Here is a 26,617-nt window from a genome sequence, read left to right on the forward strand (position 1 = left end):
TTATCTCGCATCTTCCCAAAACAGTCATCATCACAATAGGACCACTCTGGTAACATCAGTGACTTTGAAGTTAGAATTTCGTCATTTTTTTTATTATAATATTTTTAATTTAAAACCATCGTAATTGTTCCCTTCACAAAATCATCTTTCTCATCTTGCTTTTTTTTAATGCATTGTTTGCTATTTATGTTTTATCACGTGCACTGATATTGTTTTACGTTTCTTCGCTTCGCTTCAGTCGGCATATCACTTTTAGATGTGTGTATATGTGTGTGTATGTGTTGGCGAATTCAATTTTCAATAAAATTAGACAGTCCGAAGCAATTAAAATGTAGTCACAACAAACATTTACTGCTTAGCTGTTATTTAATTTGATGTTTTAAAAAAATAATCCAACAGCATGTAAATTGGGCAAGTTATGTTTGTACATTTTTACACACCGAAAGTTATGTTTGTAGTTTAATAAAAAAAAGAAAGACTGTTTTCAGTTGCTAAGTGCTGTAACATTTACGTCTCTATCGTTGTCTTTACTGTTCTTCTTTACTGTTATGCAAGTTTGTGTCGGATTGAGTATTTAAAATACTTTTAATTTGAGCAGTTCGTAACAAGTAAGGCGGACTCAAATTGTCGGGGTTTTTTCCGTTGTGTTACGCGCCCAATGCTAAAAATGTATTGTGCAGATTTGCCTATTTGTGAAGAAGCTTTTTTTGTTCCCAATAATTGTTTCCTCACCTTACAACTAGATTATCTTTTTTTTCTTCTTTTTTTTAGAGAAATAGTTTAATATTCACCGCGAAGCATCGCATTTCGCGAGTTATATGTTTGTAGCGTGTTATTATCTTTCTTCGTTTTTTTTTTCAAACTGATTATCTTGTTTTTTGTTTTTACAACCATTTGTTATATTTTATGCTTTTTTGTGTATCTTGTTTTTTGCTTAGTGGGATTTATTTACAAATCATCCTACAAAACAGTGCCTTTTGTTTTTTTTTGCACTATTTCTTGAAAAACAAAAAACTGTTATTAATTTGTAAAAAGATGGGAATGGGTTGGAGGGGAAGGGGGGGAGCGGGGGGAAGGTTTAGTATACTAATTTTGCTCATTATTGTCTAATTATCTACCATCGTTTTTCCATGCTTTTACCTTCAGGCGTAAATGTATATTGACTATACTTTTAGGCATGCAGCTATTAAATGTAAATCTAGTATTTTTTGGTTAGTGCCGATCACTACACAACGTTTCGCTTTATGTTTTATCTTGTTTTTTTTCAAATTCATTAAACCTTTTTTTTTAAATTCCGCTTCCGTTAGACTATCGAACCTATTGAATTCGCATCACACATCGCACATATTCCAACTGCTGATCCATTGCACGACCATTCGGGTTCGTATTGTTATGCTGTTAACTTAATATTTTACAGTAACTTATTCTGCAGTAACTTAGCGAGTTAGCTAGTAAGATCGTAATTAGTTATTAGTGTACGCCTCCATTACCAACCGTCCTGGTAATCCATCATATGTTAACTTTTCTTGCTTTTTTTTATTTGTTTTTTTTTTTAATTTTATTTTGTTAATGTATCTAGTACAGGCCGGTTCCACCACACAGCATTCATCAACAAACGACATAACATCAGTCTTATTAGATATCATCAGCAGAAAGAAAAGAAATGGTTTTTTTGTTCAAACATTAAATTAATAGCGAACCGATTGCCTACACGTGTGTGAAGCACACTAAACACAAGTATAGCTTAGATTAAAAAAAAAAATGCGAGCGTTATATAATTTAAAGGAATGGGACAAAATGGAAAAGAAAGGAACAGCAGAAGTGAAATTCGAAATTCTCACTAATGCAAATGTATTTTATTTTAACAATTGGATGGCGAGCTTGTTTGCATAATGTGAATTGTTCGAGTCGGTTTGCAGTCAAACACGAAAGAAAAATGTTTCAGGCACAATCCATTTTTAATATTATAGATCGGACAAATAAAACCAACCTTCGGAAACAGATCGAGAACTGTAATACTCTGTCGAGAAACAACCACAAATGGCCGTATTCTTGCTATCGGGGGGACGGTCCGGATGGGATTTGAACCCGGTCCAGTCGTGTAGACAGGCGCCGTTTATCATATGCACCACCAGTGCCGCCCCTGACAGGCCAAACAAAAACAGACCAAAACCAAACATATTGTACGGCATCGAAAGTAAGAGAAACAATTAAAAGCAAGAACACACACAATATAACAATTGATTAATGGCGTTCGGGTTATAATTGGTGCACAACGCTTTTTGAAAGCTACATCACACTGGTCCTCTCTTACTTTTGATATTTCTCGGATATGAACAATTCCAATCAAGACGTTGCTGTCGCGCGCTGTGCACGTGACGCAAAAAGGCCGTTTTTTCCAGGCTGAGGTTTTACGATCACATGATGATGCTCCATAGTTTATGACGGTATGTGAATGGGTCAAACATTTTCTTATTTCATTTCAATTTGTTCAGTAATAAGTATCTGCAATAATGCCATTAAATATCTACGCGATACGCAATGGTTAAATGTTAGGTTCGAACCCACAAACGGAGGGATTTTTGATTACTTTCGTCTTATAGTCGCAAAAGGGTTAGAAAGGATTCCACGCGCATATGTTATCATCTTAAATATAAAACAAATTACAACGATCGCGAGCATGGCTACTGGATCTAAGCTCCGATTTGATCACCAGACAGAAGATAACAAAACAAAAACTCCACATATCCGTCAGGAAGAACGAAACGCGTACAGAGGCAAGAAAGGAAGTGGGAAATGGTAAAAAGCATTAGAAAAGTATCTAGCGGTAGGGGGAAAAACCATCTATCAGATGTCCACTATCATGTTCTGCAACTGCTGCAAGTTGCTGCCCATTTTCGGGTTCTCGGGCAAACATCGTATTCGCAGCAGCCAGTTCTTACACTCGAGACACTTGCTCTGGCGCTCCTCCCGGCTAACGTCCACACCGATCGTACATGCGCCCCACGGATCGGTGTTTTCACGAATCACGGGCAGAAATGTGGACAGTATGACACGCAGCGTATCGCAAGCTCGGGTACAATGGCTGCAGAAGAAAAGAAATGAAAAAGAGATGTTAAAAGTATTAGCAATATAGAGTTTTGGTTAACATAATAAGGGAGTTTCTAAAAATACAAATACAAATTAGACTTCAATAGCATTGAAAATGTAGATTAGTTTTTGTAGTTACATGAATCCACCATCAGATCCGTTTGGGACTCGATTGAGATTCGATTCGATTGGGATTTGGTTCAGACTCGATTCGATTGGAATTCGATTGAGACTCGATTCGGCAGCGATTCGATTGAGACTTGATTCGATTGGCATTCGATTGAGATTTGATTCGATTGTAATTTGATTAAGACTCAATTCGATTGCGATTCGATTGAGACTCGATTCGATTGTGATTCGATTGGGATTCAATTGGGACTCGATTCGATTGGGATTCGATTGGGATTTGATTGAGATACGATTGAGACTCGATTCGACTGGGATTCGATTGAGATTCGACTGGGACTTGATTCTATTGGGATTCGATTGGTCTTCAATTGGGATTTGATTGTGATTCGATTGGGATTCGATTGGGCTTCCATTGAGATTCGTTTGAGACTCGATTCGATTGGGATTCGATTCGATTGGGATTCGACTGCGATTCGATTGGAATTCGATTGAGACTCGATTCGACCGCGATTCGATTGGAATTCGATTGAGACTCGATTCGACTGCGATTCGATTGGGACTTGAATCGATTGGGATTCGATTGAGATTCGATTCGATTGGAATTCGATTGGGATTCGATTGAGATTCGATTCGATTGGAATTCGATTGGGATTCGATTGAGATCCGATTGAGATTCGACTGGAATTCGATTCGATTGGAATTCGATTGGGATTCGACTACGATTCGATTGTGTTTCGATTGGGATTTGATTCATTTGAGCTTCAATTGAGATTCGATTGAGACTTGATTCGATTGGGATTCCATTGGGCTTCGATTGGGTCTCGATTCGATTGCGGTTCTATTGGGATTCGATTAAGATTCGACTGGAACTCGATTCGATTGGGATTCGACTGGGATTTGATACGGTTGAGCTTCAATTGAGTTTCGATTGGGACTCGATTCTGACTCGATTTTACTGGATATACGGAACACTTTCACAATCTTTTGTTAGCAAAAGAAATCGATTTCACTGCCTTCTGTACAACGCGTACTCCAGAATGCTCCACCCTTATCAAATCGTTTGTGGAGACATCATTTTCTACAGGAAATAGATTATCTGGAATCTCCATTTCAGCATTAGAAACAATATTTCAAAAGAAGGAATAAAAAAACACTAAATCACATCTGCAAGTTTTCGGCAAAATACATCAAATTACAATGTCAAACATTCATTTTAACACATTCATGTGTTTTGTACCTAGGATGCTAGGTACCGGTAATTTGATATTGTTGATGCAACTGGCACATTAAACCTATCTGCACATTTAGTGCACAAAACATCCCTATATAAACGACAAACCCGGGGGGAGGGGGGAGGTTGCAGCGTATTGTTCGAAGCCACGTCCCCGTTTCGTAATGTCCCAATTCGTACAAATCACGTAAAAAAAACATTGTACACATAAACAGAGGGAAGTCTCATCTCCTGCCCTTAAGAGCTCACTGCCATTACACCGAATTGCTGTTTTGCCATTGCCGTTGCAAAATAGTTACTATTGTTCGGAGGGATTGCTTGACGAAAACGGGAAGGACATACGCATGAAAACAAAATCATATCTGCTTTATCGCCTTCCACTTCTGCATCCGTTTCGCTACCAGACACGGCACACGGAACCGTGCAAAACAAGCCAGGAAGATAGAGGCTGCCGTAATAGATACTTTTCATAATCTTCCCATCAAATACAGGTTCGGTCGTTTCCCTGGCTAGCTCTACCTAGTGGGCTGACATTTGTGCGATCGGCGAATAAAATGTCTGCGATTGCATCGAAAGGGAGGACGACACAGGCGTCCTGGTACCATATTCGTGTTGGACGATTTGCTGTTTGCCGAAGGGCCGACGTCATCAACATCAATGGCGCATGTAGTGATACACGAGCAGCACAAGCAATTCTTATTTTTTATTAATATGCTGTGCACGGCTATCCCTCGGTACGCTATCCACTTCACACTTGAGAAGATGTGTTTTATCCCCCTTGTTACCGTTTTGTTATAGAAGTGTTTCTCCCATGTCCTTTGAGTTGGTCTCATCCTGCGTGATATAAAATTGTTACCAAACGCAGTATAATATAATTCACAACAATTCCCTGATATTATATCCCTCATCATAAGCGAAAATGAACCAAAAATTACTTAGTCTAAACACGAAGAAAAAACCCATTTTTTGTTATTTTCTAAATATGCTATAATACCTTTCGCTATAATGCACACTGTTTTCAAAACAAACCATTATTAGCCCCTTTATATAACATAAAACCTTATATTCTAATCACCTTCGGAATAAACGGTTAAATGCGCTCCTTTCTACCAGCTGTACCAATCGTTAATCGCCATCGCACTTCATCGCTAATAACGTTACACGCAATATTGTTGCATTCTCTTTTCGCCACTCCGCTCCCTTTTGCCTTTCAAAAAAAAAGGGAAACCACTCCCTCGTGCAAATGCTCAAAGCAAAATCAAGGAGTGACAACGGGTGACATTTATCCGTGGAGGGTTTTGGATCAAACCGGTCTGATCACAATCACGGCGGTGATGAAAGACGCGGCGGATGCCGCTTGCTGTTGGTTACGATACACATTGACCCCTCCCAATTCGTGCTCTGTGGCCGTGAATCTTTTTCCTACGGTAGGGACGAAAGGAAATTCTGCTTGAAAGCAGCGTGTTTGTACGAGGAAGTCTTCAAAACCTTTGTCGTACAGAAATATTGCATACAGTAGCATTTAATCCATAGGACAATAGGAATTGGGAACCATTTTTACAACATAAAAAAAACTTTCTTAACGACTGCAGAAGATCGTTTTACTACACTAGCTGTAGAGTAAGTATATTTATAAAATCTGGGAAAAAAGTTACTCACAGTATAGCAAAAAGAGCATGAACATTAACAAAATGCAGGAATGCTAGAGATTTGTGATTCTATTCACATTAAGAAATTATTTCCTTTTCAACACTCAGACAACAATTTTTTTATTGTTAGACAAATATTTTTTTAAACAGATAATTGAAGGAAATGTTTCAAGAAATTACTCTGTTAAGTTCGTTTGACATGCCTGAAATAGGTACCAGAATTATTTGCAGAACAGATCATCTTTATGTTAATGCAAAAATCATTTACATTTGCCGGAATGTGCTTTGAGTTCAACGATCACATTCCAAATTTCATGCAAAGAAAAAGAACGTTGCAGAAATCGACCTTTTAAATTACTATCTGGTATAATTATACAAGGCAATCTGGTATAATTTTGTATTAAGTCAGCATACACCAGAATGAAATTATAGCTTAAATATAAAATAAACGAGTAATTGAAGTTTAAAGTACAGTAGAACGTAACTGTTTAACCGTGGTGAACATTTGTACTAATGTAATTTTGGTTAATATTATTAAAATCGTCACCAAACGATATATTTGAAATGATTTTATTTTACGTTCTAAATTTTAATTGTTATTTGATAATAATTTGCTTGATCCAGAATCATTTTTAGCATCAAAACGACTACCATAATATAGTATATGGATACTATATACGCCTTATCTAGATATATAAATGACGTTAAATATTTAAGGAACTCTCTCTCTCTCTCTTCTTGGCTTTTAACGACCTTACAGGTCACGCCGGCCATTTCTGGCTTACTAGACTTATTTTTACCATGTAGCCGGATAGTCAGTCCTTGCTACAGGGGGACGGTCCGGATGGGATTTGAAGGAACTATTATCCGTTTAAGGAACTATTATCCGTGGAAATCGATTAACCGGCATCAGTCCGGTCCCGAGCATCCCGGATAATCCAAGTTCTACTGTAATCAGACTATTATTCGAATGGTTTACTTACAATTTATACTCGCTTTGTAGCAGATCGTACACCTTTGGCAGTAACAGCACACACATATCGAGTGTCCATTGGGAGCTGTAACAAAACAGGCCGTTACATGTCGTTACAATCGTATAGCGCACGGCCATGCCCCCCAAACAACTTACGTTTTCTCCAGTATTGCGCCCAGCACGTCGACGAGTATGTGCTGATCGTTCATACGTACTGCCACCTTTAACGCACCCGTTACATCGCCCGATTTGGTGTAGTTCCGGATGGCAGATAGCAGTGCGGTACGATTGCACAGTGCCTGTAACGTCGTGTCGTGCTCGTTCCGTAACACCTGTATTTCGTATTCCATGCTTGAACTTTCGTGCCCAGCGTACCGAAGGATGGTGGGACCGGTCGGTTGATCTAGCATCAGCGCGCCCACATTGCCAACGCTACCGTAATCTGCCAACGGGTCGCCGTGTGCATTCACACCCGAGTGTGGATTAATGCTGGCTGCACGCTGCCCGTAAATGCCACTGGCCGGTCCAGCCGTCGTGCGATGGCGTATGTCCAGTGACGTTTTCGAGCGCACCGGTTTGGTGACAATTTGTACCTTTACGTTTGCGTTATGCTGTCGCGAACGTTCAGCGCCACCGTTCGTACCGTTACGCAGGCTCGTGATTTGGGCACTACTTTCGCTACGCTGAATTTTGCTCATGCTCGATCCCGTGCCACTGTGGTAGGGGGGTTGATGGCTCTGCTGGCGGATAGGTGAGCTGCCGCGGCTGATCGGTTTCTTAAACGTGACCGTTTCGTCTGCAGGCAGCTTGTTTAGTTCAAGTGTACTTTTTGAGGTGGCAAGACGTCGTACAAGGTTACCGGCGGATCGGCTATGGCCGACACCTCCGTGAATGCTACCGGGCCGTCGTTGATCCGACGCTGTACTGGTCGATGATCGCATATTCGCTATTCGTCCACCCGTTCCGGAACTGGTGCTCTTTCCCGTACCGGATGTGCTACCGGCAGTACCGTTCACAAAAGAGGAACCGGAACCACCAGACATCTGTTGACTGGCACTCTTCGGTGCGTAGTCCGGCGGTTGAGCATTGTTCACGGGGAAGTCTTCCTTTTCGACCTCTGGCACGATACCCTTCGGCAGTGGATAGTAATCGAGGCTACTCAAGTTGTACATCTGCATCTCTTCCCGCACCAGATAGTGATTGTTAACGAGCGGACCAGCCGATGGCATTACCGTATCACCCGAACCGGCCGGGAATGGTATTCCTGCATTCGAACCACCACCTACCGCCAACCCTCCATTCCCGAGAGCATCCAGCGAACTTTTGGCCGGCGGTAGATCGAAATCAAACGCACTACCATACGTAGCGTCCTCTTCGTCAATCATTTCGATGTTCAAATTTGGTGACATACCTCCCCCATTACCACTGCCACCCTCTCCTTCCTGGCCCACATCCGACGCCAGTCCAGTACCACCCCCACTGCCACCAATAGACAACCGCACCTTGCCGCTTCCCCTGCTGAAGCTTTTCCGCGACGTTTGATTGTGGGTGAATGATTGTGATTGTGTATTTTGCGGATTGTAGAACGCACGCAGATGCCCTAACGGTACGGCATGGATCGCAACCGACGCGTCCTCGTACGTGCCGAACAGCAACTTTGAACCGGCAATCTTCATATCGCCCAGCTGACACCAGTTGGAATCGATTCGATCGTACTCCCGGTCCGGTTCCCATCCTACAACGGTAATGCCAGCCCCGGTACCGACGAACAAACACTTCCCGCTCTCATCGAACGTGATACAACGCACGGGTTGACCAGTGCCGCCAGCGCCCGGACTGTGCAGTGCAGGCGTTTGTGTAATCAACTGTCGTTTTTCGAGATCGTACAGATCCACCGTACCGTCGTTACGACCGGCCGCCATTAACAGATCGGTGGGATGATACTTTACGCATGTTGCCGGTGTCTGTCTTTCGGTAAACTCCATAAAAAGTTTGCTCATTCTGATATCCCATATAATAACGCTTCCTGCCGTACCGAAAATGAATAGATTTTTGGAGTTAATTAATGAGCTTTGTAGATCATTTGTCGATGGTAAGAAAACAGACAATATATAATCGTAAAGCTTACCTTCAGCACCGGCAGAAGCAATCCACGATCCATCGGGAGAAAATTTAACCGAGTTCACATGCGACATATGACCCCGGTAACGCTTAATGCACACCTTCTCCCGTACATCCCACAGCCGAATCGACGTATCATTGCTGCCGGACACCAGATATGTATCGCTGTACGGATAGAAATCAAGCGTCCGGACACTCTTCATGTGCCCAAACAGTGACGTGGAATCGGATGCATTCAGATTCCAGCGCTTGATTACGCCCGTATCATCCGCCGAGTAGACAAAGTCATCGGAATATGCAAATTTCACACAATCGATGGACGAATTGTGACCGGGAAGTGTCTGTACCGGGGGGGGGCGAGTAAAATGGAAAATATGTGGTTAGCTACAGATTCACTTGTCATTTGTCAAACGACTGGCAACAACCAGCTTACCATAAAACACTTCTCGTCACCGAATGTCCATAGCTTTAGGTTGCGATCTTGACCACCAGTAACCAACACGCGTCCTGTTTCTCCAATGTCTAGGCATGTTACTTTACTGCTATGAGCTTGAATAGCATCTGTAAGACGGGAATGAAAATTTATTATTTATTTAAAAGCATTTAATGTTTGTTACAAAACATTTGATCGTCAGATTAGATGATGGGAATTCGATTTCGCTGGATAATTGTTGACTGCTTCTTCTCGCTTTGTAAACGATTGTATGTAAAACAAGTCTAGAAGGAAGTAATTTGACTTTTGGCTGAACAAATGGTTCACGCTGCTGAAAACAAAAGCATTCTTGATGCTTCCAGTCCGTACTGTAGCTGATTTTGCGTTTGGAAGAGCCGCAGTGTTTGTTGTACTCTAAATTTTATCGTACGCTTTAGGTTGTCACCGTTCTACACAAGCATCGTTTTCTTATTTTTATTGCTTTTCTAACAACGAGCTAAGAACTAGAATGAACGGTAGTAACAGAAGCAGCAAATCGAACATTATGCCTAATTTGGTACAGGCACATAACCTTGCGCTCCGTTGCACCAACACAACATCCGACCTTTTTCAGTGACGACGGTCTCCACTCACAATCACAATGCTCGCTTTTGAAGCAAGCGGGGGATGGGGGTGGGGGGGAGAGCTGGTGGTCGTATTTATGTTGCGTTTTATTTGTCGTTTTTGCGTTCCCTGCTCGACATTCGCGGACATTTTTTCCGAAAGGCTAGCGAAGATGCAGTTTTGATAGGGTCTTGATTGATAGGGATTTCCGTTGCTTCCGGTTTTCTTTTTTGTACCGCACGACAAAGGAAAGACACCCATCGCGACGCGACGGTGAAGGACATTATTCAAACAGATGGGCACCACCAGTCGACAAACAGTATCGCTCCCCACCCACATAGATTCCGCAAAACAGACTCACATAGTTTGGACGGCAGCTTCCGAGACACCGATGCCATATCCTAGAGCGGGCCCTGTTTTATCGCACTAAATATCACCGTCCTGGTACGGGACCTACAGCAAGTCAATGCCTTTACGGTACGATCGTACGCGTTCCGAGCGGACAGGCCTGGGTGTAATCATTCGTGCAACCGACGAAAACGCTGCGCCAATCCGTCGTTTTCCCCCCAGCTACCTTCGCTGCACTATTGCCGTTGGTTTTTGTTTTATTTTTTGCCTCCGACACCGTCTCTTCGGGTTTTTGGGCCGTTCGATGTTCTGGCCCCAAAGAATCTTGTCTTTATTTTCGGACTGCCGAGACGAGTCACACTCTCGTTGCACTTTTTTTCTTTCCTTTCCTATGCTTTTAGGCCGATTTTTTTTACAAACAAGGCCGACTGACAGCTACGCACACAACAAAACCTTGAGGGATGGAATGGTTTATAGCGCCATGTTTACTTCTCACACGGTACTCGATGTAGTCTGTCATCTCGCACTTCTATGCATTTATGGTTGAATGTTGATTGACTTCCACGAAAACATGCAGATGTGTAGAAAACAACTCCTATTTATAAACATAATTGGATGTTCCAATGTTTTCCCATTTTAAAAATTCTACAAATTTACACAGCATGTTTAATTACAACATTTTATTAACATATAATCAGCTAAAATAATGTATTTCACGCTCAAATAGAGTGAGAAAATGGAATAGACTCACCAAGGTGATGTATAATTCGAATGAAATGTAAAATTTGCAGCAGCTGTGATGAAGCGAACAAATAACCTTGAAATAAAGGTACTCATTTGAAATTTGATTTATTACATGAAATTTCTTATGATAATAATTATATTAGTAGTTAAGTGCTATTTAAAATTAAAAAAATTTAGTATTGAATTTTTTATGTTGTTAAAAATGCAGGGCAAAAAAAATGCTTCCATTGCTGTCAAACACAAAAATAACAACAAATAAAAACTGACGGAACCGGCTAATGATTTCAAAACAACATAATACAATAGGTAGAGTAAAGTTTGCGTAATAAGAGAAATCGACAACCACAGCTTTTGTTAATTTTTTTGTCATCATTTTTCAGTCACCAGTATGAAATTTATTGTATCCGGAAACAAGCGAAAAGTGTATCTTTAAAAAGGCGACAATGTTCGTTGCAAAGTGCGTGGTGACTGCCACAATGAGGCACAGTATTGTACGGCTGATTGCCCGCCGTATGTCCCAGCAACGATTTAATCTTCAGCAGCCTTGCTTTGACACGGAATATTTGTTAAACCCAAGCAATAGACCAAACATTGAAGCGAACATACAGCACAGGAAGGGAATTGGCGATATACGGCTTGTGCAGAGCATCCATGAGCAACTTTCTGCGGGAACAGCACTGACGGAAAGCGAACGGACCAGACTGAAAGCGCAGCTAGAAGTGGAATTGGGGAAAATTCCTAACCGCACTCATCCGCAAGTGCTCGAATATGGTAACGAACCAAAAATCCTGAAGCGGTTCAATGAGCACCATAAACGTACCGATCGCAAGTACTTTCAGTTCAACGATATCTGCAAGAAGATGAATTTATACCGGATGGAGAATTTGGGCAATTTTACTGGGCATCGTTCGTACTATTTGACTGATGAGTTAGCGGAACTTGAACATGCCCTGATCAATTATGCCGTAGAGGGTTTACGCCGGCGAGGCTTCCAGCTTATAACCGTTCCAGATTTACTGCCAGGGCGCATTATTGAGAGCTGCGGGATGAGCGTTCATGGTGAACGTAATCAGGTTTACAAGTTGAACGGCGATGAAAGTGAATCGATGTGTCTTTCGGGCACGTCTGAAATGGCATTGGCTGGTTACTTTGCTGGGCGTGTAATACCAGCAGAAAAGCTACCGTTTAAGCTAATGGCTGTGAGCAGGTGTTACCGGGCGGAAACATCTGCACTGCAGGAGGAAAAAGGCATCTATCGGGTGCATCAATTTACAAAGGTAGAAATGTTTGCCGTATGCCAGCAGGATCAATCCGCCACCATGCTAGAAGAGTTTCGTGATATCGAAGTAAGCCTGTTTGACCAGCTTGGATTACACTTTCTTTTGCTCGACATGCCACCGTGCGAACTAGGTGCACCAGCCCACCGAAAGTATGACATCGAAGCGTGGATGCCCGGACGCGGCATGTACGGTGAAATATCGAGTTGCAGCGACTGCACAGACTATCAAGCTCGCCGGCTCGGTATTCGCGTGGCAAACAATCACACTGGCGTGGAAACGTTTGCCCACACAGTAAACGGTACCGCCTGTGCTATCCCGAGAATGTTGATTGCACTGCTGGAAAACTTTCAGAACGAAGACTACACGGTAACGGTCCCGGTAGCGTTACGCAAGTTTATGAACGGGAAGGAATTTATCCGTAGACGAAAAGTGTTACCAGAGCTAAAGTTAACGAAACGATTAATTCAGGAGGAAACGTTTTGAATAAAACATTTCAACACACTAGCAAATGCAAACGATTTCTCTTTCCATTTAGATTTTAAAAAGAGAACTCACAAAAAAGAAAAAAACCACATGGAAAGCATCTTAAGCATCAACCTGGATTAGGGATGATCATGAGTAATAACGTTTTGTGATTTCGTTGTAGCCTCACCCATGATTGGATAAGAACAAAAAACGAAATATCTCCAACCCACCAACAATCCAATGCAGTGAACGGGTTTAGCAGAAATTTGCAGAACCCCGTTGCCGTACCGCACATTACAAGGAAATGAAACCCATGAATGCCATGCACGAGATTTACGAGCAACAAATGGAAAATGAATAGCCAACAAACAGTACGGAGCATCCAAAAACTAAATAAAAGCAAATAAAAAAACGCACAAATCTAGCAGGCGGCTCCTCCCTGTCTGTATGACGTAGGGAACAGACAACTTAACAACCGTTGGACAGCAAAACCATAAGGCATGCGGCAAGCTAAACATCGCCAATATCCGACAGCTCATGAGCAATGAGGCGTGAAAGTTATGCGATATTGAAAGAGGATCTATATTCGTCGGGAGGACAGTGTTCTCTTGTCATGATTTGAAATGTAAGATACAGTGACTTCGCTATCATCCTCATAAATGATGGTCAAAGTACCATTAAAGGGGAGATTTTCACCTCAAAAGCTACATCGCTTAAAGCTTTTTCATCTCCACCTTTATTCGACCAATTTTTAATTAATAATGCCACAAAAAGCCGCTAAAACAGAATACATACAGCGAAGATCAAGCAAAAACACAACGAAAGGAATGAAGGAATTTCCCTTAAAGAGCGTACCAAAGTACCAGCAACGGGTGAAACAATTTTGTCCGCACCATTCCCTACCAAACCTGTAAGATTCCACCTTTTGTTTTAACGTATCATGTGATAAATGATGCACAACGGGGCAATCGGGCTTGGTTTGGAACATCGCGGACGAAGATTGTGATCGACGGTGGTGTGTGCGCGCGCGCGCACATGGTCTGCAATTTGCGTGCGTGAGCTCAAATTGATTTGAAACAATTCAAATTGTCTTCCAGTTTTTTGGTGCTTTGTTCCACTATGCTACGATGAGCGCGATTGTCCTTCTCGTCCCGTCTTCAACTGTTGTTTGTGGTTCGATCGGTTAGGTCGTAATATTCCGCACGCGTCTCACGTCTCCATCCAACAATCGCTGAGAAATTGTTTAACCTACCCAGGCATAACCCTAAAAACCTGACGTGTGCGGTATAAAAGCAAACGCTCCGTGGTGTGTCGTCTCATTACGCCAGCAGTGGTGTAACATCCCGAATCGTGTTGTGTCGCCTTAGAGTAGTGCGGACCCGGCAGGATTACCTCAAACTCTTCTATCAAACAACTACCCCCAAAAACGTCTACTACCGAGCAGTAGATCTCAACACGAGATCTAAGTGCGCAACCGAAGTACATCAAACGATCCTGTTCGCTTGTGAATCCTTTGTAACCGGAACAGTTGTGCTAAAGTGTTTTGGAGACAAGATTTGAATTTTGGCCTGTTGTGACTGGGTGGTGGGAATAGTAAAACGAACCTTGAAACAAGGATTTCAACAAAAAAAAAATGTCCTACATTGGCAACACCTCCGATGTGGAGCAGGAGAAAAACCTGTCCGAATATCGACGACAGCGCAGTTCCAGCAATCTGATGCCGACCGGTACAAAGCAATCGGTCGGCAGTCCGAAAATGTCCGACGTGCTGTGGAACGATAAGCGTGCCGCGAGCCGTGCTGTGAATGCGAGCGATGACGACGACTCGGAAGTGTCAGACAGCGAGAACTTTCTCGCCAAGGGTGCCTTTCTGCTGACGCCCTCGCACGAACTGTCGATGGACCGGGCCGCGCTCATATGCGAAAAGATGAACTTCAAGGGTTGCTTCAGCCTGACGAAGACGGCCACCGGCATATTGTTTAAGTTTTCCAACCCGGAAGACTATCAGGCGGTGTTCAAAAAGGGCTTCCATAAGGTGACCGGTGCACGGTTCTACAAAAAGATTGCGATCCCGTGCCGGCCGCAAAAGACATTCATGCTGTACGTATTTGACGTACCGGAGGACCTGCCGGAGGAAGACATCCGGCACTCGCTGTATCGTTTCAACTCGGTGGTCGAGGTCGTCCGGCTGGTCGTGCAGTATCAGAAACCCGCGATCCAGCCGGATCCCGGTCAGATGCACGCGACCGGTAAGTGTAGGCGAACAAGCGCCCAACTGATTCGGTCTCTCTTTCTGTTTTTCTGCATTTTCTCTATCCCCATCCTACCCCAATTTGTATGTCTTTATCGGTCTGTCGGATCTACCTGTGTACCCGGTATCCCGGTATCCCGCATCGGAACGATCGGTCCACACCCAGCAGCCGCCGGTGCGCCCCAAACGAAACCCCAGGTACCAAAGCTGCCGACTACCAAACCGATCGACGAGCAGGACGTGGCCCTGCAGAAAGAATCGCCACCGCCACCGATACGTATCACGCTCGCCTCGCTCGATGAGTACAATCACCTACTGCAGAACGGGTTGGACTTCTATGGGGCTACTTTTTTCCCTACCGAGGCCCAACTACCACCACACGCGGCCAAAATTGCTACTAAACGGGGAACGTAAGTAAACAGATGGTTGCTAGTGCTTACTTTGACAGCTACTACTTCACTTCACTACTTTTTGAAGCATTAAGACGTTTCAATGACATTTGAAGCATTAAGACGTTTGCTTACTTTGACAGCCATTCTTCATTACTTTTTGAAGAATTAAGACGTTTCAATGACATTTGAAGCATTAAGACGTTTGTTATTAAACAGTTGGTGAAACAATTATGCTGTTGTATCATGCTCGGTTGCCCAACGTACTCATGAAGCATACTTTTTCAATCCTCCAATTAGACGCATGATTGACGGAAGCATTCCTGGGCGTGTGCGGGAGCTGCTCCCAGTGTTTGATGCAGCGGGATTTAGCAAAATTCCGCCGCCGGCATCGAAAACAATTAAACCGCGCCCATAAACCGCACAAGGACCAGCATAAAACAGCAGCCAGCGGCTGCTGGTATCCATCATTACCATCGCCATTGTAATGTCTTGCCGCGAGATCATACAGCACGCACGCATTCGCTCGCAAACGCACTTCTGATTCACCTCTGCCGCCGGCCACGTGCAGAATCCAATCAACCCGACACAGCTCTAATATCATGCGCGTTGCTCCTGCAGCACACGACAAGCAGTGCGCCTCGTATACTACGACGCCGGCGCAATCTTGCGTGACGGATGCGCTACGCGTGATTAGTTCGATCCCTCACCATCGTTGAGGTATCTACGCTCGAAGAGTGGTTCAATAATCATCCCAAAATCCAGCGCATTGAGGCGTGCAGCGTAACAACCAACATCATATCAGCATATCCGATGCGAGAACCAAGACGCGTGCGCGGCTCATGCGCCAACTCAACCGAACGATGGGAAGGTTTCGCCAAAAGTCCAATTCGCCACTCCTTCAATGCAAATGCCATACTTTCAACATCAGCTTCACATTTTGGTTTGATTTAAGTTATTCTCTACGATGCTTGTTCCTATGATCTAGATGCCATCTAGATGATCCATCATGTGCATAAATTATGCAAGTACTATTCGAATAGTTGTTGATTGCAAACAAAACAAAAACCCCATCCATAACCCCTCATACAGATCAGCATTTCTGTTGGTAAAAAAAAACCCCAATAAAATTTTCTCTTTCTATCACAGCACAAATGCTAACGACAATCTTATGTTTGAGAAAAAACACATATTGCACACATTGAAGTACCTCAATCGCTCTGCACTGAGGCTAAGTAGTAGTGTTGTGTAATCCAGAGTGGAATCGTGGAACAACGCCGACTCCACGTATGAAAAATTGCCTCCGACTCCGACCAAAAACCAAAATTGACTCCGGCGAGTCTGGTCGAGTCTGGTCGACTCCGAGTTATAATTTACCCATCACTACCTAGAAGTTCTAATCTGAACTTTAACGGTTGAGCGGTATAAAGCTCGAACGGGTGTATGTGATAAACGGTGCCGGTCTACATGACAGGACCGGGTTCAAATCCCATCTGGGCCGTCCCTCTTGTAGCAAGGACTGACTCCTCCGGCTACGTGGTAAAATAAGGCTCGTAAGCCAGAAATAGCCGACATGACCTCCGAGGTCATGTGAAAGACGATAATCTTCAGACATGTACTTGAGGTTTCTTTCAGAGAATTACTTCGGAGAAAACCAAGTACAAAATGTCGTCAAGATTCCAAACCAAAGACCAAAGACCCAAAGTGTCTCGAATGGTAAAAAGCTTTATTCTAAAACTGTATTTCTCATATACCAGTGCTATTGTAATGTATTGGACGCGATCTTCTCTTTCGTGATTTTCCTTTTTTGGTTTCGCTTGTCTGTATTAAAACATTGTAGATTTTTCATTTGTTACCGTCGCGCTTGAATATTTCCAGAGTTCTGTTTATGATCGTGTCGCTTTACTTCTTATAGTGCGTTTTTATTCAAGTGTGTTTCCTTCTTTATTTAACTGTGTGTTTTTTTGTATTTTTGTTTTTATCGTACAATTCTTGTCTATTTCCGTTCTATTTCACTTCTTTCACTTCTGTTTATTCAAGTTTGTTTCTTTTAAGCTACTGCGTTTCTTCCTTTATTTAATTGTGTGTTTTTTGTGTTTTTGTTTTTGTCGTACAATTCTTGTCTATTTCCGTTCTATTTCACTTCTTTCACTTCTGCTTATTCAAGTTTGTTTCTTTTAAACTACTGTGTTTCTTCCTTTATTTAATTGTGTGTTTTTTGTGTTTTTGTTTTTGTCGTACAATTCTTGGCTATTTCCGTTCTATTTCACTTCTTGCATTATAATTCAATATTTCTTCGTTGCGAAAAAATACTTATGTTAAGAAAATTTTATCTTCTTCTTTGATATCCGCATGATGGTTCCCTTTGCTTATTGGCGGGCTTAGCAAAATCTGGTAACTGGTTTGCCACTTCAATCGATTCATCCTCCGCAGCAAGTATTCGGCCCAAATAGTCTAACATCTTGAGCTCCTCCAGGTTCGATTGATGCGCTTTGGGATTTTCAATGAATCGTAAAAACAACTCATTTAACGCCTGCCGTACGTGCAGTACCGACTTGGCAACATGTTCCGTTGTGGTCAAGTTTATCCAATCGTCTATTGCTATTCGGCACTGCTCCTGATCCTCCTCACCCTCATACCTAACTATGCACTCTGCCTCGTCTAACGCTAATGGTCCGGCAAAAATTGCTATCGTTATTGGTGATACAACTGTATTGCATCGGATCATGGATCCTCTACCAGATTTACATTTCTCCTCAAACGTCATCCATTCGCTTGGTAGCGAAAGCGTGTTGTTCTTTTCCTTGGGCTTTTTTGTCATCTTTGCACCCACTACTGACGAGGGATGAATAAAAATCTTCTTTTCGAATCGTGTCTTCAAGGTTTTGGAATACTTCTCCAAATAGCACACATTCGGATAAAGGCCTACCAGCAGTATGCCTTTTACCAAGCTCCAGTTGGAGGCATATTCGTTCAAACTGTGTACATTCCCCGCTCCGTACGATTTAACGACACCGATCGTACATAAATGTCCGTGCAGTTTGTTGCGTAAATCATGCACCATCGTAAGCTTGCCATAGTTTAAAAATAATCTGTTGCACAGCTCTTTACGCTTCAGAACCGACCGGGTACCCAACCAACGTTGATAGGCACGAATTAGCGAATAGCAATCGCTAAACGAATTATCGGACAAATCACGGCGCATTTTTTTCGCCCTTTCTTTGTCACCTGAAAATGGCGGTATGACGAACAGATCGTTCACGCTCAGGATGCAAACAATCAGCAGTACAGGCTCGTAACATTTCATCAATATTCCGTACAGCAGCATTTTTCCCAACCTTGCGTCCACGGGCAGTTCCGCTAGCGTGTAACCGAGATCCGTGACGCTTTCGTCATCATCCAATGCTCCTACTTTCTGCAGATATTTTATGCTCTGCTTGATACTCTGTGCCGCCGGTGGCGTTATTGCTTTGTTCAGAAACTCCTGTATCGATGCATCTTTCATGATCAACGCAGTTTGCAAACATATTTCCGTAAGCGGTACGCGCAATATCTCCGGCAACGTGTACTGATCCATCGCACAATGGCGCGTTCTGCTGTACAATCGGAAACAGGTCCCCGGTCTTGTACGCCCGGCCCGTCCAGCACGTTGTGTCGCACAAGCCTGCGATATCCACGTTGCAGCCAACGAACTGGTCGATGTAAGCGAATCGTAATATTTCTGCTTCACTTTACCACTATCAATTACATACACCACATCGTCCATCGTTATGGATGTTTCCGCAATGTTTGTCGAAAGTATTATTTTGCGCACTTCCAAAGGCACCGGCTTGAACACGGAATGCTGATCGGTTGTTTGCATCTTGCTGTGCAGCATTAACACTTTTATGCTGTGCAAATTCGGCGCTTTGCTACTGATCAACCCATACTGTTCCTGTATGTCGTCGTACCCGGGCAAAAATACCAGTATGCCACCTTCTGGTTTTTGATGGCAGATGTACATAATAATGTCGAAGATTAAATTATGATCGATCCTATCGTCTCCCACAGAAGTATGATATGCGTCCAGCAATTGTTTGGCATTGTTCGGTGCTACCGTCACGATACGCGAGGTTGGTAAATCGGTTTTGACCATTGCCTGTTTCAGCAGCGTCGAACATTTACCATTTCCATTTACAAAGCAAGCCCAATCGTATGCATTGTAGTTGTGCTTTTCCTTTATGTTTGGATCCGCTCCCATATCTAGCAGCTTTAGCACGATCTCAGTGTAATCTGTTGTTGACGGGAAGAAATAAAAAAAAAAAAGATTAAAAATTCTCTTTATATTGTGAAAACACTTTCTTCCGTAAGCTTACCTTTAGCAGCAGCAATCATCAGCGCCGTCATCTGTGTTTCGGTATGCTGAAAATCAATTGGGATGTTTTCCTCTTCGATCAGGACGAAAAAGTTAGCGAAATCATTGGGATTGTTTTCTATCCAACAAACCTCCAGAATGTCGTTCATTAGCAGTAATGTTTCATCGTCTATATTCACCGTTATCGGTTTAAATCCTTCTGCCAATTGACCGTCAGCGTTTTTGCTGATCCTTGTCCGTATATCGCGCACGCTGTGGTTGCACGTTTCAATGTTAAACAAAATATCTTCCAAGTAAACAATGTTGATCGGAAACAATCGGCCAGGTATCTCGATCACTGGACAGTTGTTAAAATAAGTCGAAAATGTGTCTGATTCTATGGTAGCAGACATTAGTATGATCTTCAGGTGTGCATTTTTAGCCAAATTATCCTTCAACGCTATCAGCAGAAAGTCGGAATATTGATCGCGTTCGTGCACTTCGTCAATGATAATATGTGTAACGTTTTTCAGAAAGTTTGAACAACCTTTACCCATCAGACAGCGGAGCAGCACACCGTTCGTACAGAACAAAGCGTTAGTGGTGGGTTTTACGCGACTTTCCAAACGGATTTGATAACCGACCGTATCGCCTAATGGTTCGTTTCTTTCGTAGCAGACGCGTTCCGAAACCGTCACCGCACTAATGCGTCTCGGTTGCGTGCAAATGATGCGACAAGGTTGATTGGTTTGTGCCGCTTCTTCCAAAATGTACTGAGGAACTTGTGTTGTCTTGCCAGATCCAGTATTGCCGGATATGATAATGACTTGATTGTGTTGTACACCCTTTAGTATCACGTCGTGGAATTGTGCTATTGGCAAACGCTGACGGACGGCATGTATCTCCGCAGAACCAGCCGGCAGTGGTGGTATTGAAGGCGAAACCGAAGTAACATTGATGGAATGTAATTGTACGGATGTTCCTTTACCCGTACGCTTATAAGGCTTACGAAGCGTACTGTAGCTCTTTTCGATTTTGTTTAACAATACCGATGATTCGGGTGTTACATTTAGCACAGCATCATCATGCGTAACATCCGGCAAGCTTGTTTTGCATATCGTTAAGTACCTGTTGTCTCCTGAAGAAAGGCAATATTCAAACAGAGTTCATTAGATGAAAATATTGACTGAAATTGCAATCGGAAGGATGCTTACCTTTCCCGTGCGATCTCGATTTCAATTGCTTATTTCTTACATATTCGTGAATGTACGCACGATGTTGATTGGTAAGATCGGATGGAAAATCGTATTCAATCTGATTTTCGTCTTGCAGAAACAGATCTATCTGTCTGTGGATTGATATTCGGATATCTTCTTCGATTTTTACACTAATTTTGCTTTTAGATGCCATTTCGCACAAAACTTTTAGTTGCACGACTTTTCCTTTTAGGATAGCGTCAAGCAAACAAAAAACGGGGGTAAAATTGACAGAACAGCCTTGTGTCTTGCTCTAATCCGTATAGGGGATGTAGGGGTAAAAGGGAAATAATACGTATCATACGCAACCACCCAAAATCGTGACCCAACCAACAAAGAGCGTTCGCTCGAAAAGGGGCTCGTAAAGAAGGAGAAATTCAGACTCTGTTCAGACGGTTCACGAAATTAAAAAATTGACAACAAAACGTGTTCTTCCGTTATATTTGTGTAGACATTCAGTGAAATCGTGATTCTGTGTATGTTTTACTTCAAAAGATTCGTTGGGTTAAAAATATCGACGTCATTTGAAAGCTCACATGACTCACTTCATGCTCTCTTTGCTCGCCGAGTACTTGAGTTAACCACCGGCGTGTTTCTTTTCGGACGATATAAGCTCACATCACTCACTCCACGCTTCAATAGCAATTGCATATTTTGCCAATCCCAAGTTTTTAAATCGAAATCAAGCACAGTGGAGCGCCGATTATCCGTGCTCATCGGGACTCGGCCCCTTGCCGAACAAGCGAATATCACGGATAATAGGCACAACTCTTTTTATTGATAAATATTGTTTGGACGATCTTCAGTAAATTGTATCCTTCAGTATTGCGACTTTCATTTCTTGGCATCATTAGTTTTGCAGTTTATATGTCAATTAGCCATTAGAACTGTCATTTCCGAGCTACACAGATAATGGGACAGCCGGATAAAAGGTACCCGGATAATCGGTGCTCCACTGTATCATGAATGCAATTTTACTTTTTGTTCAGGAGATTGTACGATTATAAAACGATCTATAGATCCTCAAACATTTCTTCCAAAGTGATATTTTTACTTATCAAATTGTTTTTTTTTAGAAACGTAAACGTACAGAACCTTCAGTCCTGTCGGTGGACCTGCCAAATTCAAACATAGCATCGACTGGTTTTACACCAGAGCAATTTTTCAAGAAACATTACTCAAAATTTAGTAGACGATCAATCCAAAATTAAACAGAAGAGATTTCATTCTGACACTCTAAAACCACTTTCGGATACTAACCATCTGCAAAAAGCGACTACATTTAGAAAGATTGTAAAATTAATACGTTTTAATATCTATTTATTCCAAAAACTGATTTGTACCTCGATTTGTTTTTTTTTGAACGGTAGTCAACCTGTTTCAGCGTACTGCTCGCAGTTTGTGTGTTTTTCCAGGATGATTTGAGCTTGTCGTACATCTAATTTTACACAATACGGTGCCGGTTTCACACGATAGGAACGGTTCAAAATTCTATCCTGATCGTGGACCGTTCTTTGAGTAGCAAGAACAGTCAGGCAAATCTGCTTGATTTACATTTAAATCACTTTTAATTTACAAGATAATTTAGCATTCGTTTATATTTATCCGTTCGGCGAATTTGACACGTGACATTGGGTAATTTAAGGTACGCTAATTTCCCTTCAAATTACCCAGTTAAAAGGTAAATTAATATTCGGGGAAAGCTGGGCATGCACCACTGTACGAATTAATATAAAAACAAAATTAAAGCCTTTCTCTAGTCTGTTTTGCCAATTGAGTTGTCTCTACAACTCAGGATCGTACAGTGTCAGACGAAGAAAACTGTACGGATGGGAGGGAAACTAACTCGCTGCCTGGAGGATCATACTTATTGCTTAAAACTTATGAACTTATGAAACTCAGAATAGATAAAATTATTTTCAGAAAGCAATACAATTAATACACTAGTTTGCGCGCCGTTTGATTGAGACTTTGCCGCGGCGCAAATGAGACAAACAAATCCGTACCTTCTGTGCATCGGATGTCTTTTTTACGCAGATTGCTTCGATGCCGATTGCGGAAATGTTGGCCGAAAAGCGCGAAATATCTCGACCTTCTACGTGTACTGGTTGACCGCGATGAAACCAACGCCGCTCGTACCATAACTTGCCATCCTCGATTCGCGTATCCGCCAATGGTTGTTGGTTTGACTGGGCGCTGGTTACTTGACCCTGAATAAGAGTAGAAAAAGAGATATTAAAATGATAACAAAAAAATGATCTATTTACGGTTCCATACTTACGGCAGAAGTACTTCCGCTTCCGTACACTTCCGAGGAAGAACCATTCTGGTCGGCTGCGTTCGAAACGGAATTGAGGTTACCTCCACTCCGATTGTGAGCGTTGCCCGTCGAACTACCTGTATTGCTTCCACTAGCCGCGTCGTTTGTCGTCAGCTGAGATGCACGGCTAGCCGAGATTGGTTTGCTCCGAGAGATAAGCTTCAAATCGTGATCAATCTCCTTGTCGTCAAGTAAAAACGTAAGCTGATTTGTAGTCGGCTTCCGGCGTTTCTCTGGCACGGGCAAAGGTTCATTCGGACGACGGCGTAGTTTACGGGTAACCTTTGGCTTCACGTCGATCGAATCTCCGGTCAGTTCCATGGTGGTGAACTCCTGTTCGATCGTCTTCTTTTGATCCTCCAGATCCGCGATCAAGTTTTCTATCAATTCGGCCTTCTTTTCCTCGTACTCCTTTTCGGCGGCTCCCTTCTCTAGGATACATTCGCGTTCCGCGCAAGCTAACAAATAGTCACGTTCCACCTCATTCAGCAGTAACCGATCGTTCAATTCCGTTTGAAGTCGTTCCACAATCTTTAAATATTCTGGATGTAATCGCTGCTTACACAGCTCCAACTGTCCGAACAGATTCGCACGCTTTTCCTGATACATTTGTTCCCGAATTTCCATCCGCTGATCAACGCTGGGATGATGATTTGGTCCAGACAAATGCTCAGTTTCGCTTGCATCGTCCGTGTCTGGTTGAGAAAAAACAAACACAGGATCGAATTATTAACCAATCAATTTTACCGATGAACAACTCATTTACCTTCGCCATTGTTGATATCGTTTTCCGAGTCGAGATCCATTCCTACATTCTGACGGCCGTCGATTTCTACAAACGATGAAATATTGCGATTCGCTGCCATGATGCTTCTTTATTGTAAGCTTGTAGTTCCACTCTGGAACGCTCTGGATTGTGAGAAGCAGCTCGGCAAAAGTCAAGCTGAAACGAAAAGCGTACCAAATCTTTTTATCCACATCATGGTTTAATTCAATGGAACGAATAATACTTACATGAATAGAAGATTATTAAGCTTGGGAGAAATAAATTTTGCCGGCGCAAAAAAAAACAAAACAAAACAAAACAAAGCGCTATATGCGTCCGGGATAGCTGTTGTTTCGTATTCAATCTACTTGTCAAGTAAACAAATACGCGTAGAAGGAGAATGTCAAAGACCCAATTACCACGCTGCACATGCAGCTGTCAAATGTGTTGTTTTTTTGCGCGAATGTCAAAATTGTCTACATTTCACCTTGTGGTATTTATTATTAGTTGGTTGTACAGCTAAGCACTATAAGAAATTCACAATTTGTTCTGTAATTAGTAGAGAAACAACTAATTATGCTATTATGATAGCATCCTTAAATTCTAGCCTTTCATAGAATCCTAGTCAGGCTAGCACGCTCGTCTGTTTGCTTCTGCATACGTTATCATCGGTTTCCGAATCGAACACCTCGTGTATAAGACAAAATATATTAAAGGTAAAATAAACGGCATTATAATCTACTTTAAAAGAACACAGTTAACTTTGCATTAATATAAATATAATCTTTCGCATAACCGTAGGTTTGCTAGGATGGAAAATCAATCACTTTTTACGAGCAGTAGAAAATGATACCACCGGTAAACTCAGGATACCAATCAACCGATGCAGCAGTTAACAAAAAAACGTACGTAAGACAAGCTTTTGAGAAAAAATTGTTGATGATTTCATAGAGCAGATACTGCACGCCTACGTTACTTATCCTATTCAATTGACCATATCTCCTACGGGTAAATATCAATTTTGCAAGGGAGCAAGTTATGGAAAATATTTTACATCATGATACGGAGAAAGAAGAAACATCTTCCAAACATGAAAACAATTCAAAGCAAACAGAAACCCCAAACAGTTCGGTAACATCAAACGCTTCATCAGCGTTCGATGAGGGAAAGGAGAGAGAGATCCCACAACCTAAACCGGAAGGATGTGATATAGAAAAGGGAACTGATAACAATCAACCAAACCCCTCACAGCCGCCTGCAGAGCTTTCTAAGCGCCAACGTAAAAAGTTGCTTAAGTTAGAAAATTGGGAAAAAAGGAAAAAGGAAAAACGTCTCAAAGAAAAGGAAAAGATGAAAGCTAAACGAATGGAAGCGGTTCAGCAAGGGCTACCGGTGCGGAATGGCCCCAGCCGAAAGGAGTTGAAGCGACGTAAAATTAGCTACTCGGATGCTTCGATAGAGATCGTCGTAGATCTTAGCTTCGATCAGATGATGATAGATAAGGATGTGGCTAAATGTGTAAAGCAACTGTTACGTATTTATACGCTAAATCGTCGTTCGGAGCATCCTATTCCGCTGCACTTTGTTGGAATTGAGAAAGGTGGTGCGGTCGAGCGACATCTATCGCGCAACGATGGCTACCGGCACTGGGACGTACGCTTTAGCAACGAACATTTTATGGATCTTTTTAAACCATCTAGCCTTGTGTATCTGACGAGCGAATCGGACAACGTGCTGGACCGGCTCGAACCCGGGTGTGTGTATGTGATCGGCGGGTTGGTGGATCACAACCAGCATAAGGGCCATTGTTACCAGTTGGCGCAGCAGAAAGGCATTCGGCATGCTCGTTTGCCCCTGGCAGAGCATCTGGTCATCAAGACGCGCACCATTCTAACGATCAATCAGGTGTTTGAGATATTGCATAATGTGCACAATGGAAAGGATTGGCTACAGACGCTGTTGCAAGTGTTACCGGCACGGAAGGGCGTTATACCGAAAACGTTGGAAGTAACCAATACTGATCAGACCATGCAGACAACCTAACATGCAATATAGGCAAGTCAACCCCGGTCTTATTCTGAGGAATTTTCGTCTGAAACAAGAAGAATATAATCAACTGCAAAACTTATGCTTTATAGATGTGTTAAATATTTAATAATGAGAATGTAGATTAATTTACTATTTATTTTCTTTGAAATACTTCATTCGGTAACTGCAAGCGAATTTGAAACAGATG

At 42.4% G+C, this 26,617-nt stretch overlaps 6 protein-coding genes across 7 annotated transcripts; 3 read left to right on the forward strand and 3 right to left on the reverse strand.

Moving 5' to 3' along the window:
* Positions 1 to 941: 941 nt before the first annotated feature.
* Positions 942 to 11,117, reverse strand: LOC125770963 (katanin p80 WD40 repeat-containing subunit B1). Its single transcript, XM_049441539.1, has 6 exons — positions 10,591 to 11,117; positions 9,627 to 9,754; positions 9,201 to 9,534; positions 7,229 to 9,098; positions 7,083 to 7,157; positions 942 to 3,085 (listed from the first exon to the last, which is right to left on the reverse strand). Exons 1-6 carry the CDS (start codon positions 10,625 to 10,627, stop codon positions 2,848 to 2,850), a joined length of 2,682 nt encoding a protein of 893 aa, XP_049297496.1. The 5' UTR covers positions 10,628 to 11,117; the 3' UTR covers positions 942 to 2,847.
* A 391-nt stretch (positions 11,118 to 11,508) lies between these two features.
* LOC125775078 (serine--tRNA ligase, mitochondrial) lies at positions 11,509 to 13,116 on the forward strand. Its single transcript, XM_049445589.1, has 2 exons — positions 11,509 to 11,627; positions 11,702 to 13,116. The coding sequence occupies exon 2, from the start codon at positions 11,765 to 11,767 to the stop codon at positions 13,082 to 13,084; it is 1,320 nt and encodes a 439-aa protein (XP_049301546.1). The 5' UTR covers positions 11,509 to 11,627; positions 11,702 to 11,764; the 3' UTR covers positions 13,085 to 13,116.
* A 130-nt stretch (positions 13,117 to 13,246) lies between these two features.
* LOC125761035 (uncharacterized) lies at positions 13,247 to 16,917 on the forward strand. Of its 2 annotated transcripts, none has more exons than XM_049421829.1 (3): positions 13,247 to 15,315; positions 15,484 to 15,727; positions 16,007 to 16,917. In XM_049421829.1, exons 1-3 carry the CDS (start codon positions 14,700 to 14,702, stop codon positions 16,122 to 16,124), a joined length of 978 nt encoding a protein of 325 aa, XP_049277786.1. In that variant the 5' UTR covers positions 13,247 to 14,699; the 3' UTR covers positions 16,125 to 16,917. The 2 variants fall into 2 exon arrangements, with proteins under 2 accessions (XP_049277786.1, XP_049277874.1); XM_049421917.1 differs by having other exon boundaries at positions 15,487 to 15,727.
* Positions 16,918 to 17,415: 498 nt separating this feature from the next.
* Positions 17,416 to 21,672, reverse strand: LOC125769716 (3'-5' RNA helicase YTHDC2-like). Its single transcript, XM_049438963.1, has 3 exons — positions 21,254 to 21,672; positions 20,062 to 21,177; positions 17,416 to 19,978 (listed from the first exon to the last, which is right to left on the reverse strand). Exons 1-3 carry the CDS (start codon positions 21,447 to 21,449, stop codon positions 18,036 to 18,038), a joined length of 3,255 nt encoding a protein of 1,084 aa, XP_049294920.1. The 5' UTR covers positions 21,450 to 21,672; the 3' UTR covers positions 17,416 to 18,035.
* Positions 21,673 to 22,679: 1,007 nt separating this feature from the next.
* Positions 22,680 to 24,753, reverse strand: LOC125760582 (sin3 histone deacetylase corepressor complex component SDS3-like). The gene is made up of 4 exons (XM_049420882.1): positions 24,630 to 24,753; positions 24,382 to 24,558; positions 23,577 to 24,310; positions 22,680 to 23,505 (listed from the first exon to the last, which is right to left on the reverse strand). The coding sequence occupies exons 2-4, from the start codon at positions 24,479 to 24,481 to the stop codon at positions 23,239 to 23,241; spliced, it is 1,101 nt and encodes a 366-aa protein (XP_049276839.1). The 5' UTR covers positions 24,482 to 24,558; positions 24,630 to 24,753; the 3' UTR covers positions 22,680 to 23,238.
* A 135-nt stretch (positions 24,754 to 24,888) lies between these two features.
* Positions 24,889 to 26,548, forward strand: LOC125760832 (tRNA methyltransferase 10 homolog A). The gene is made up of 2 exons (XM_049421394.1): positions 24,889 to 25,097; positions 25,183 to 26,548. Exon 2 carries the CDS (start codon positions 25,420 to 25,422, stop codon positions 26,422 to 26,424), a length of 1,005 nt encoding a protein of 334 aa, XP_049277351.1. The 5' UTR covers positions 24,889 to 25,097; positions 25,183 to 25,419; the 3' UTR covers positions 26,425 to 26,548.
* Positions 26,549 to 26,617: the final 69 nt, after the last annotated feature.

Source organism: Anopheles funestus, chromosome X (assembly GCF_943734845.2).
Source record: "Anopheles funestus chromosome X, idAnoFuneDA-416_04, whole genome shotgun sequence".
NCBI lineage: Eukaryota > Metazoa > Arthropoda > Insecta > Diptera > Culicidae > Anopheles > Anopheles funestus.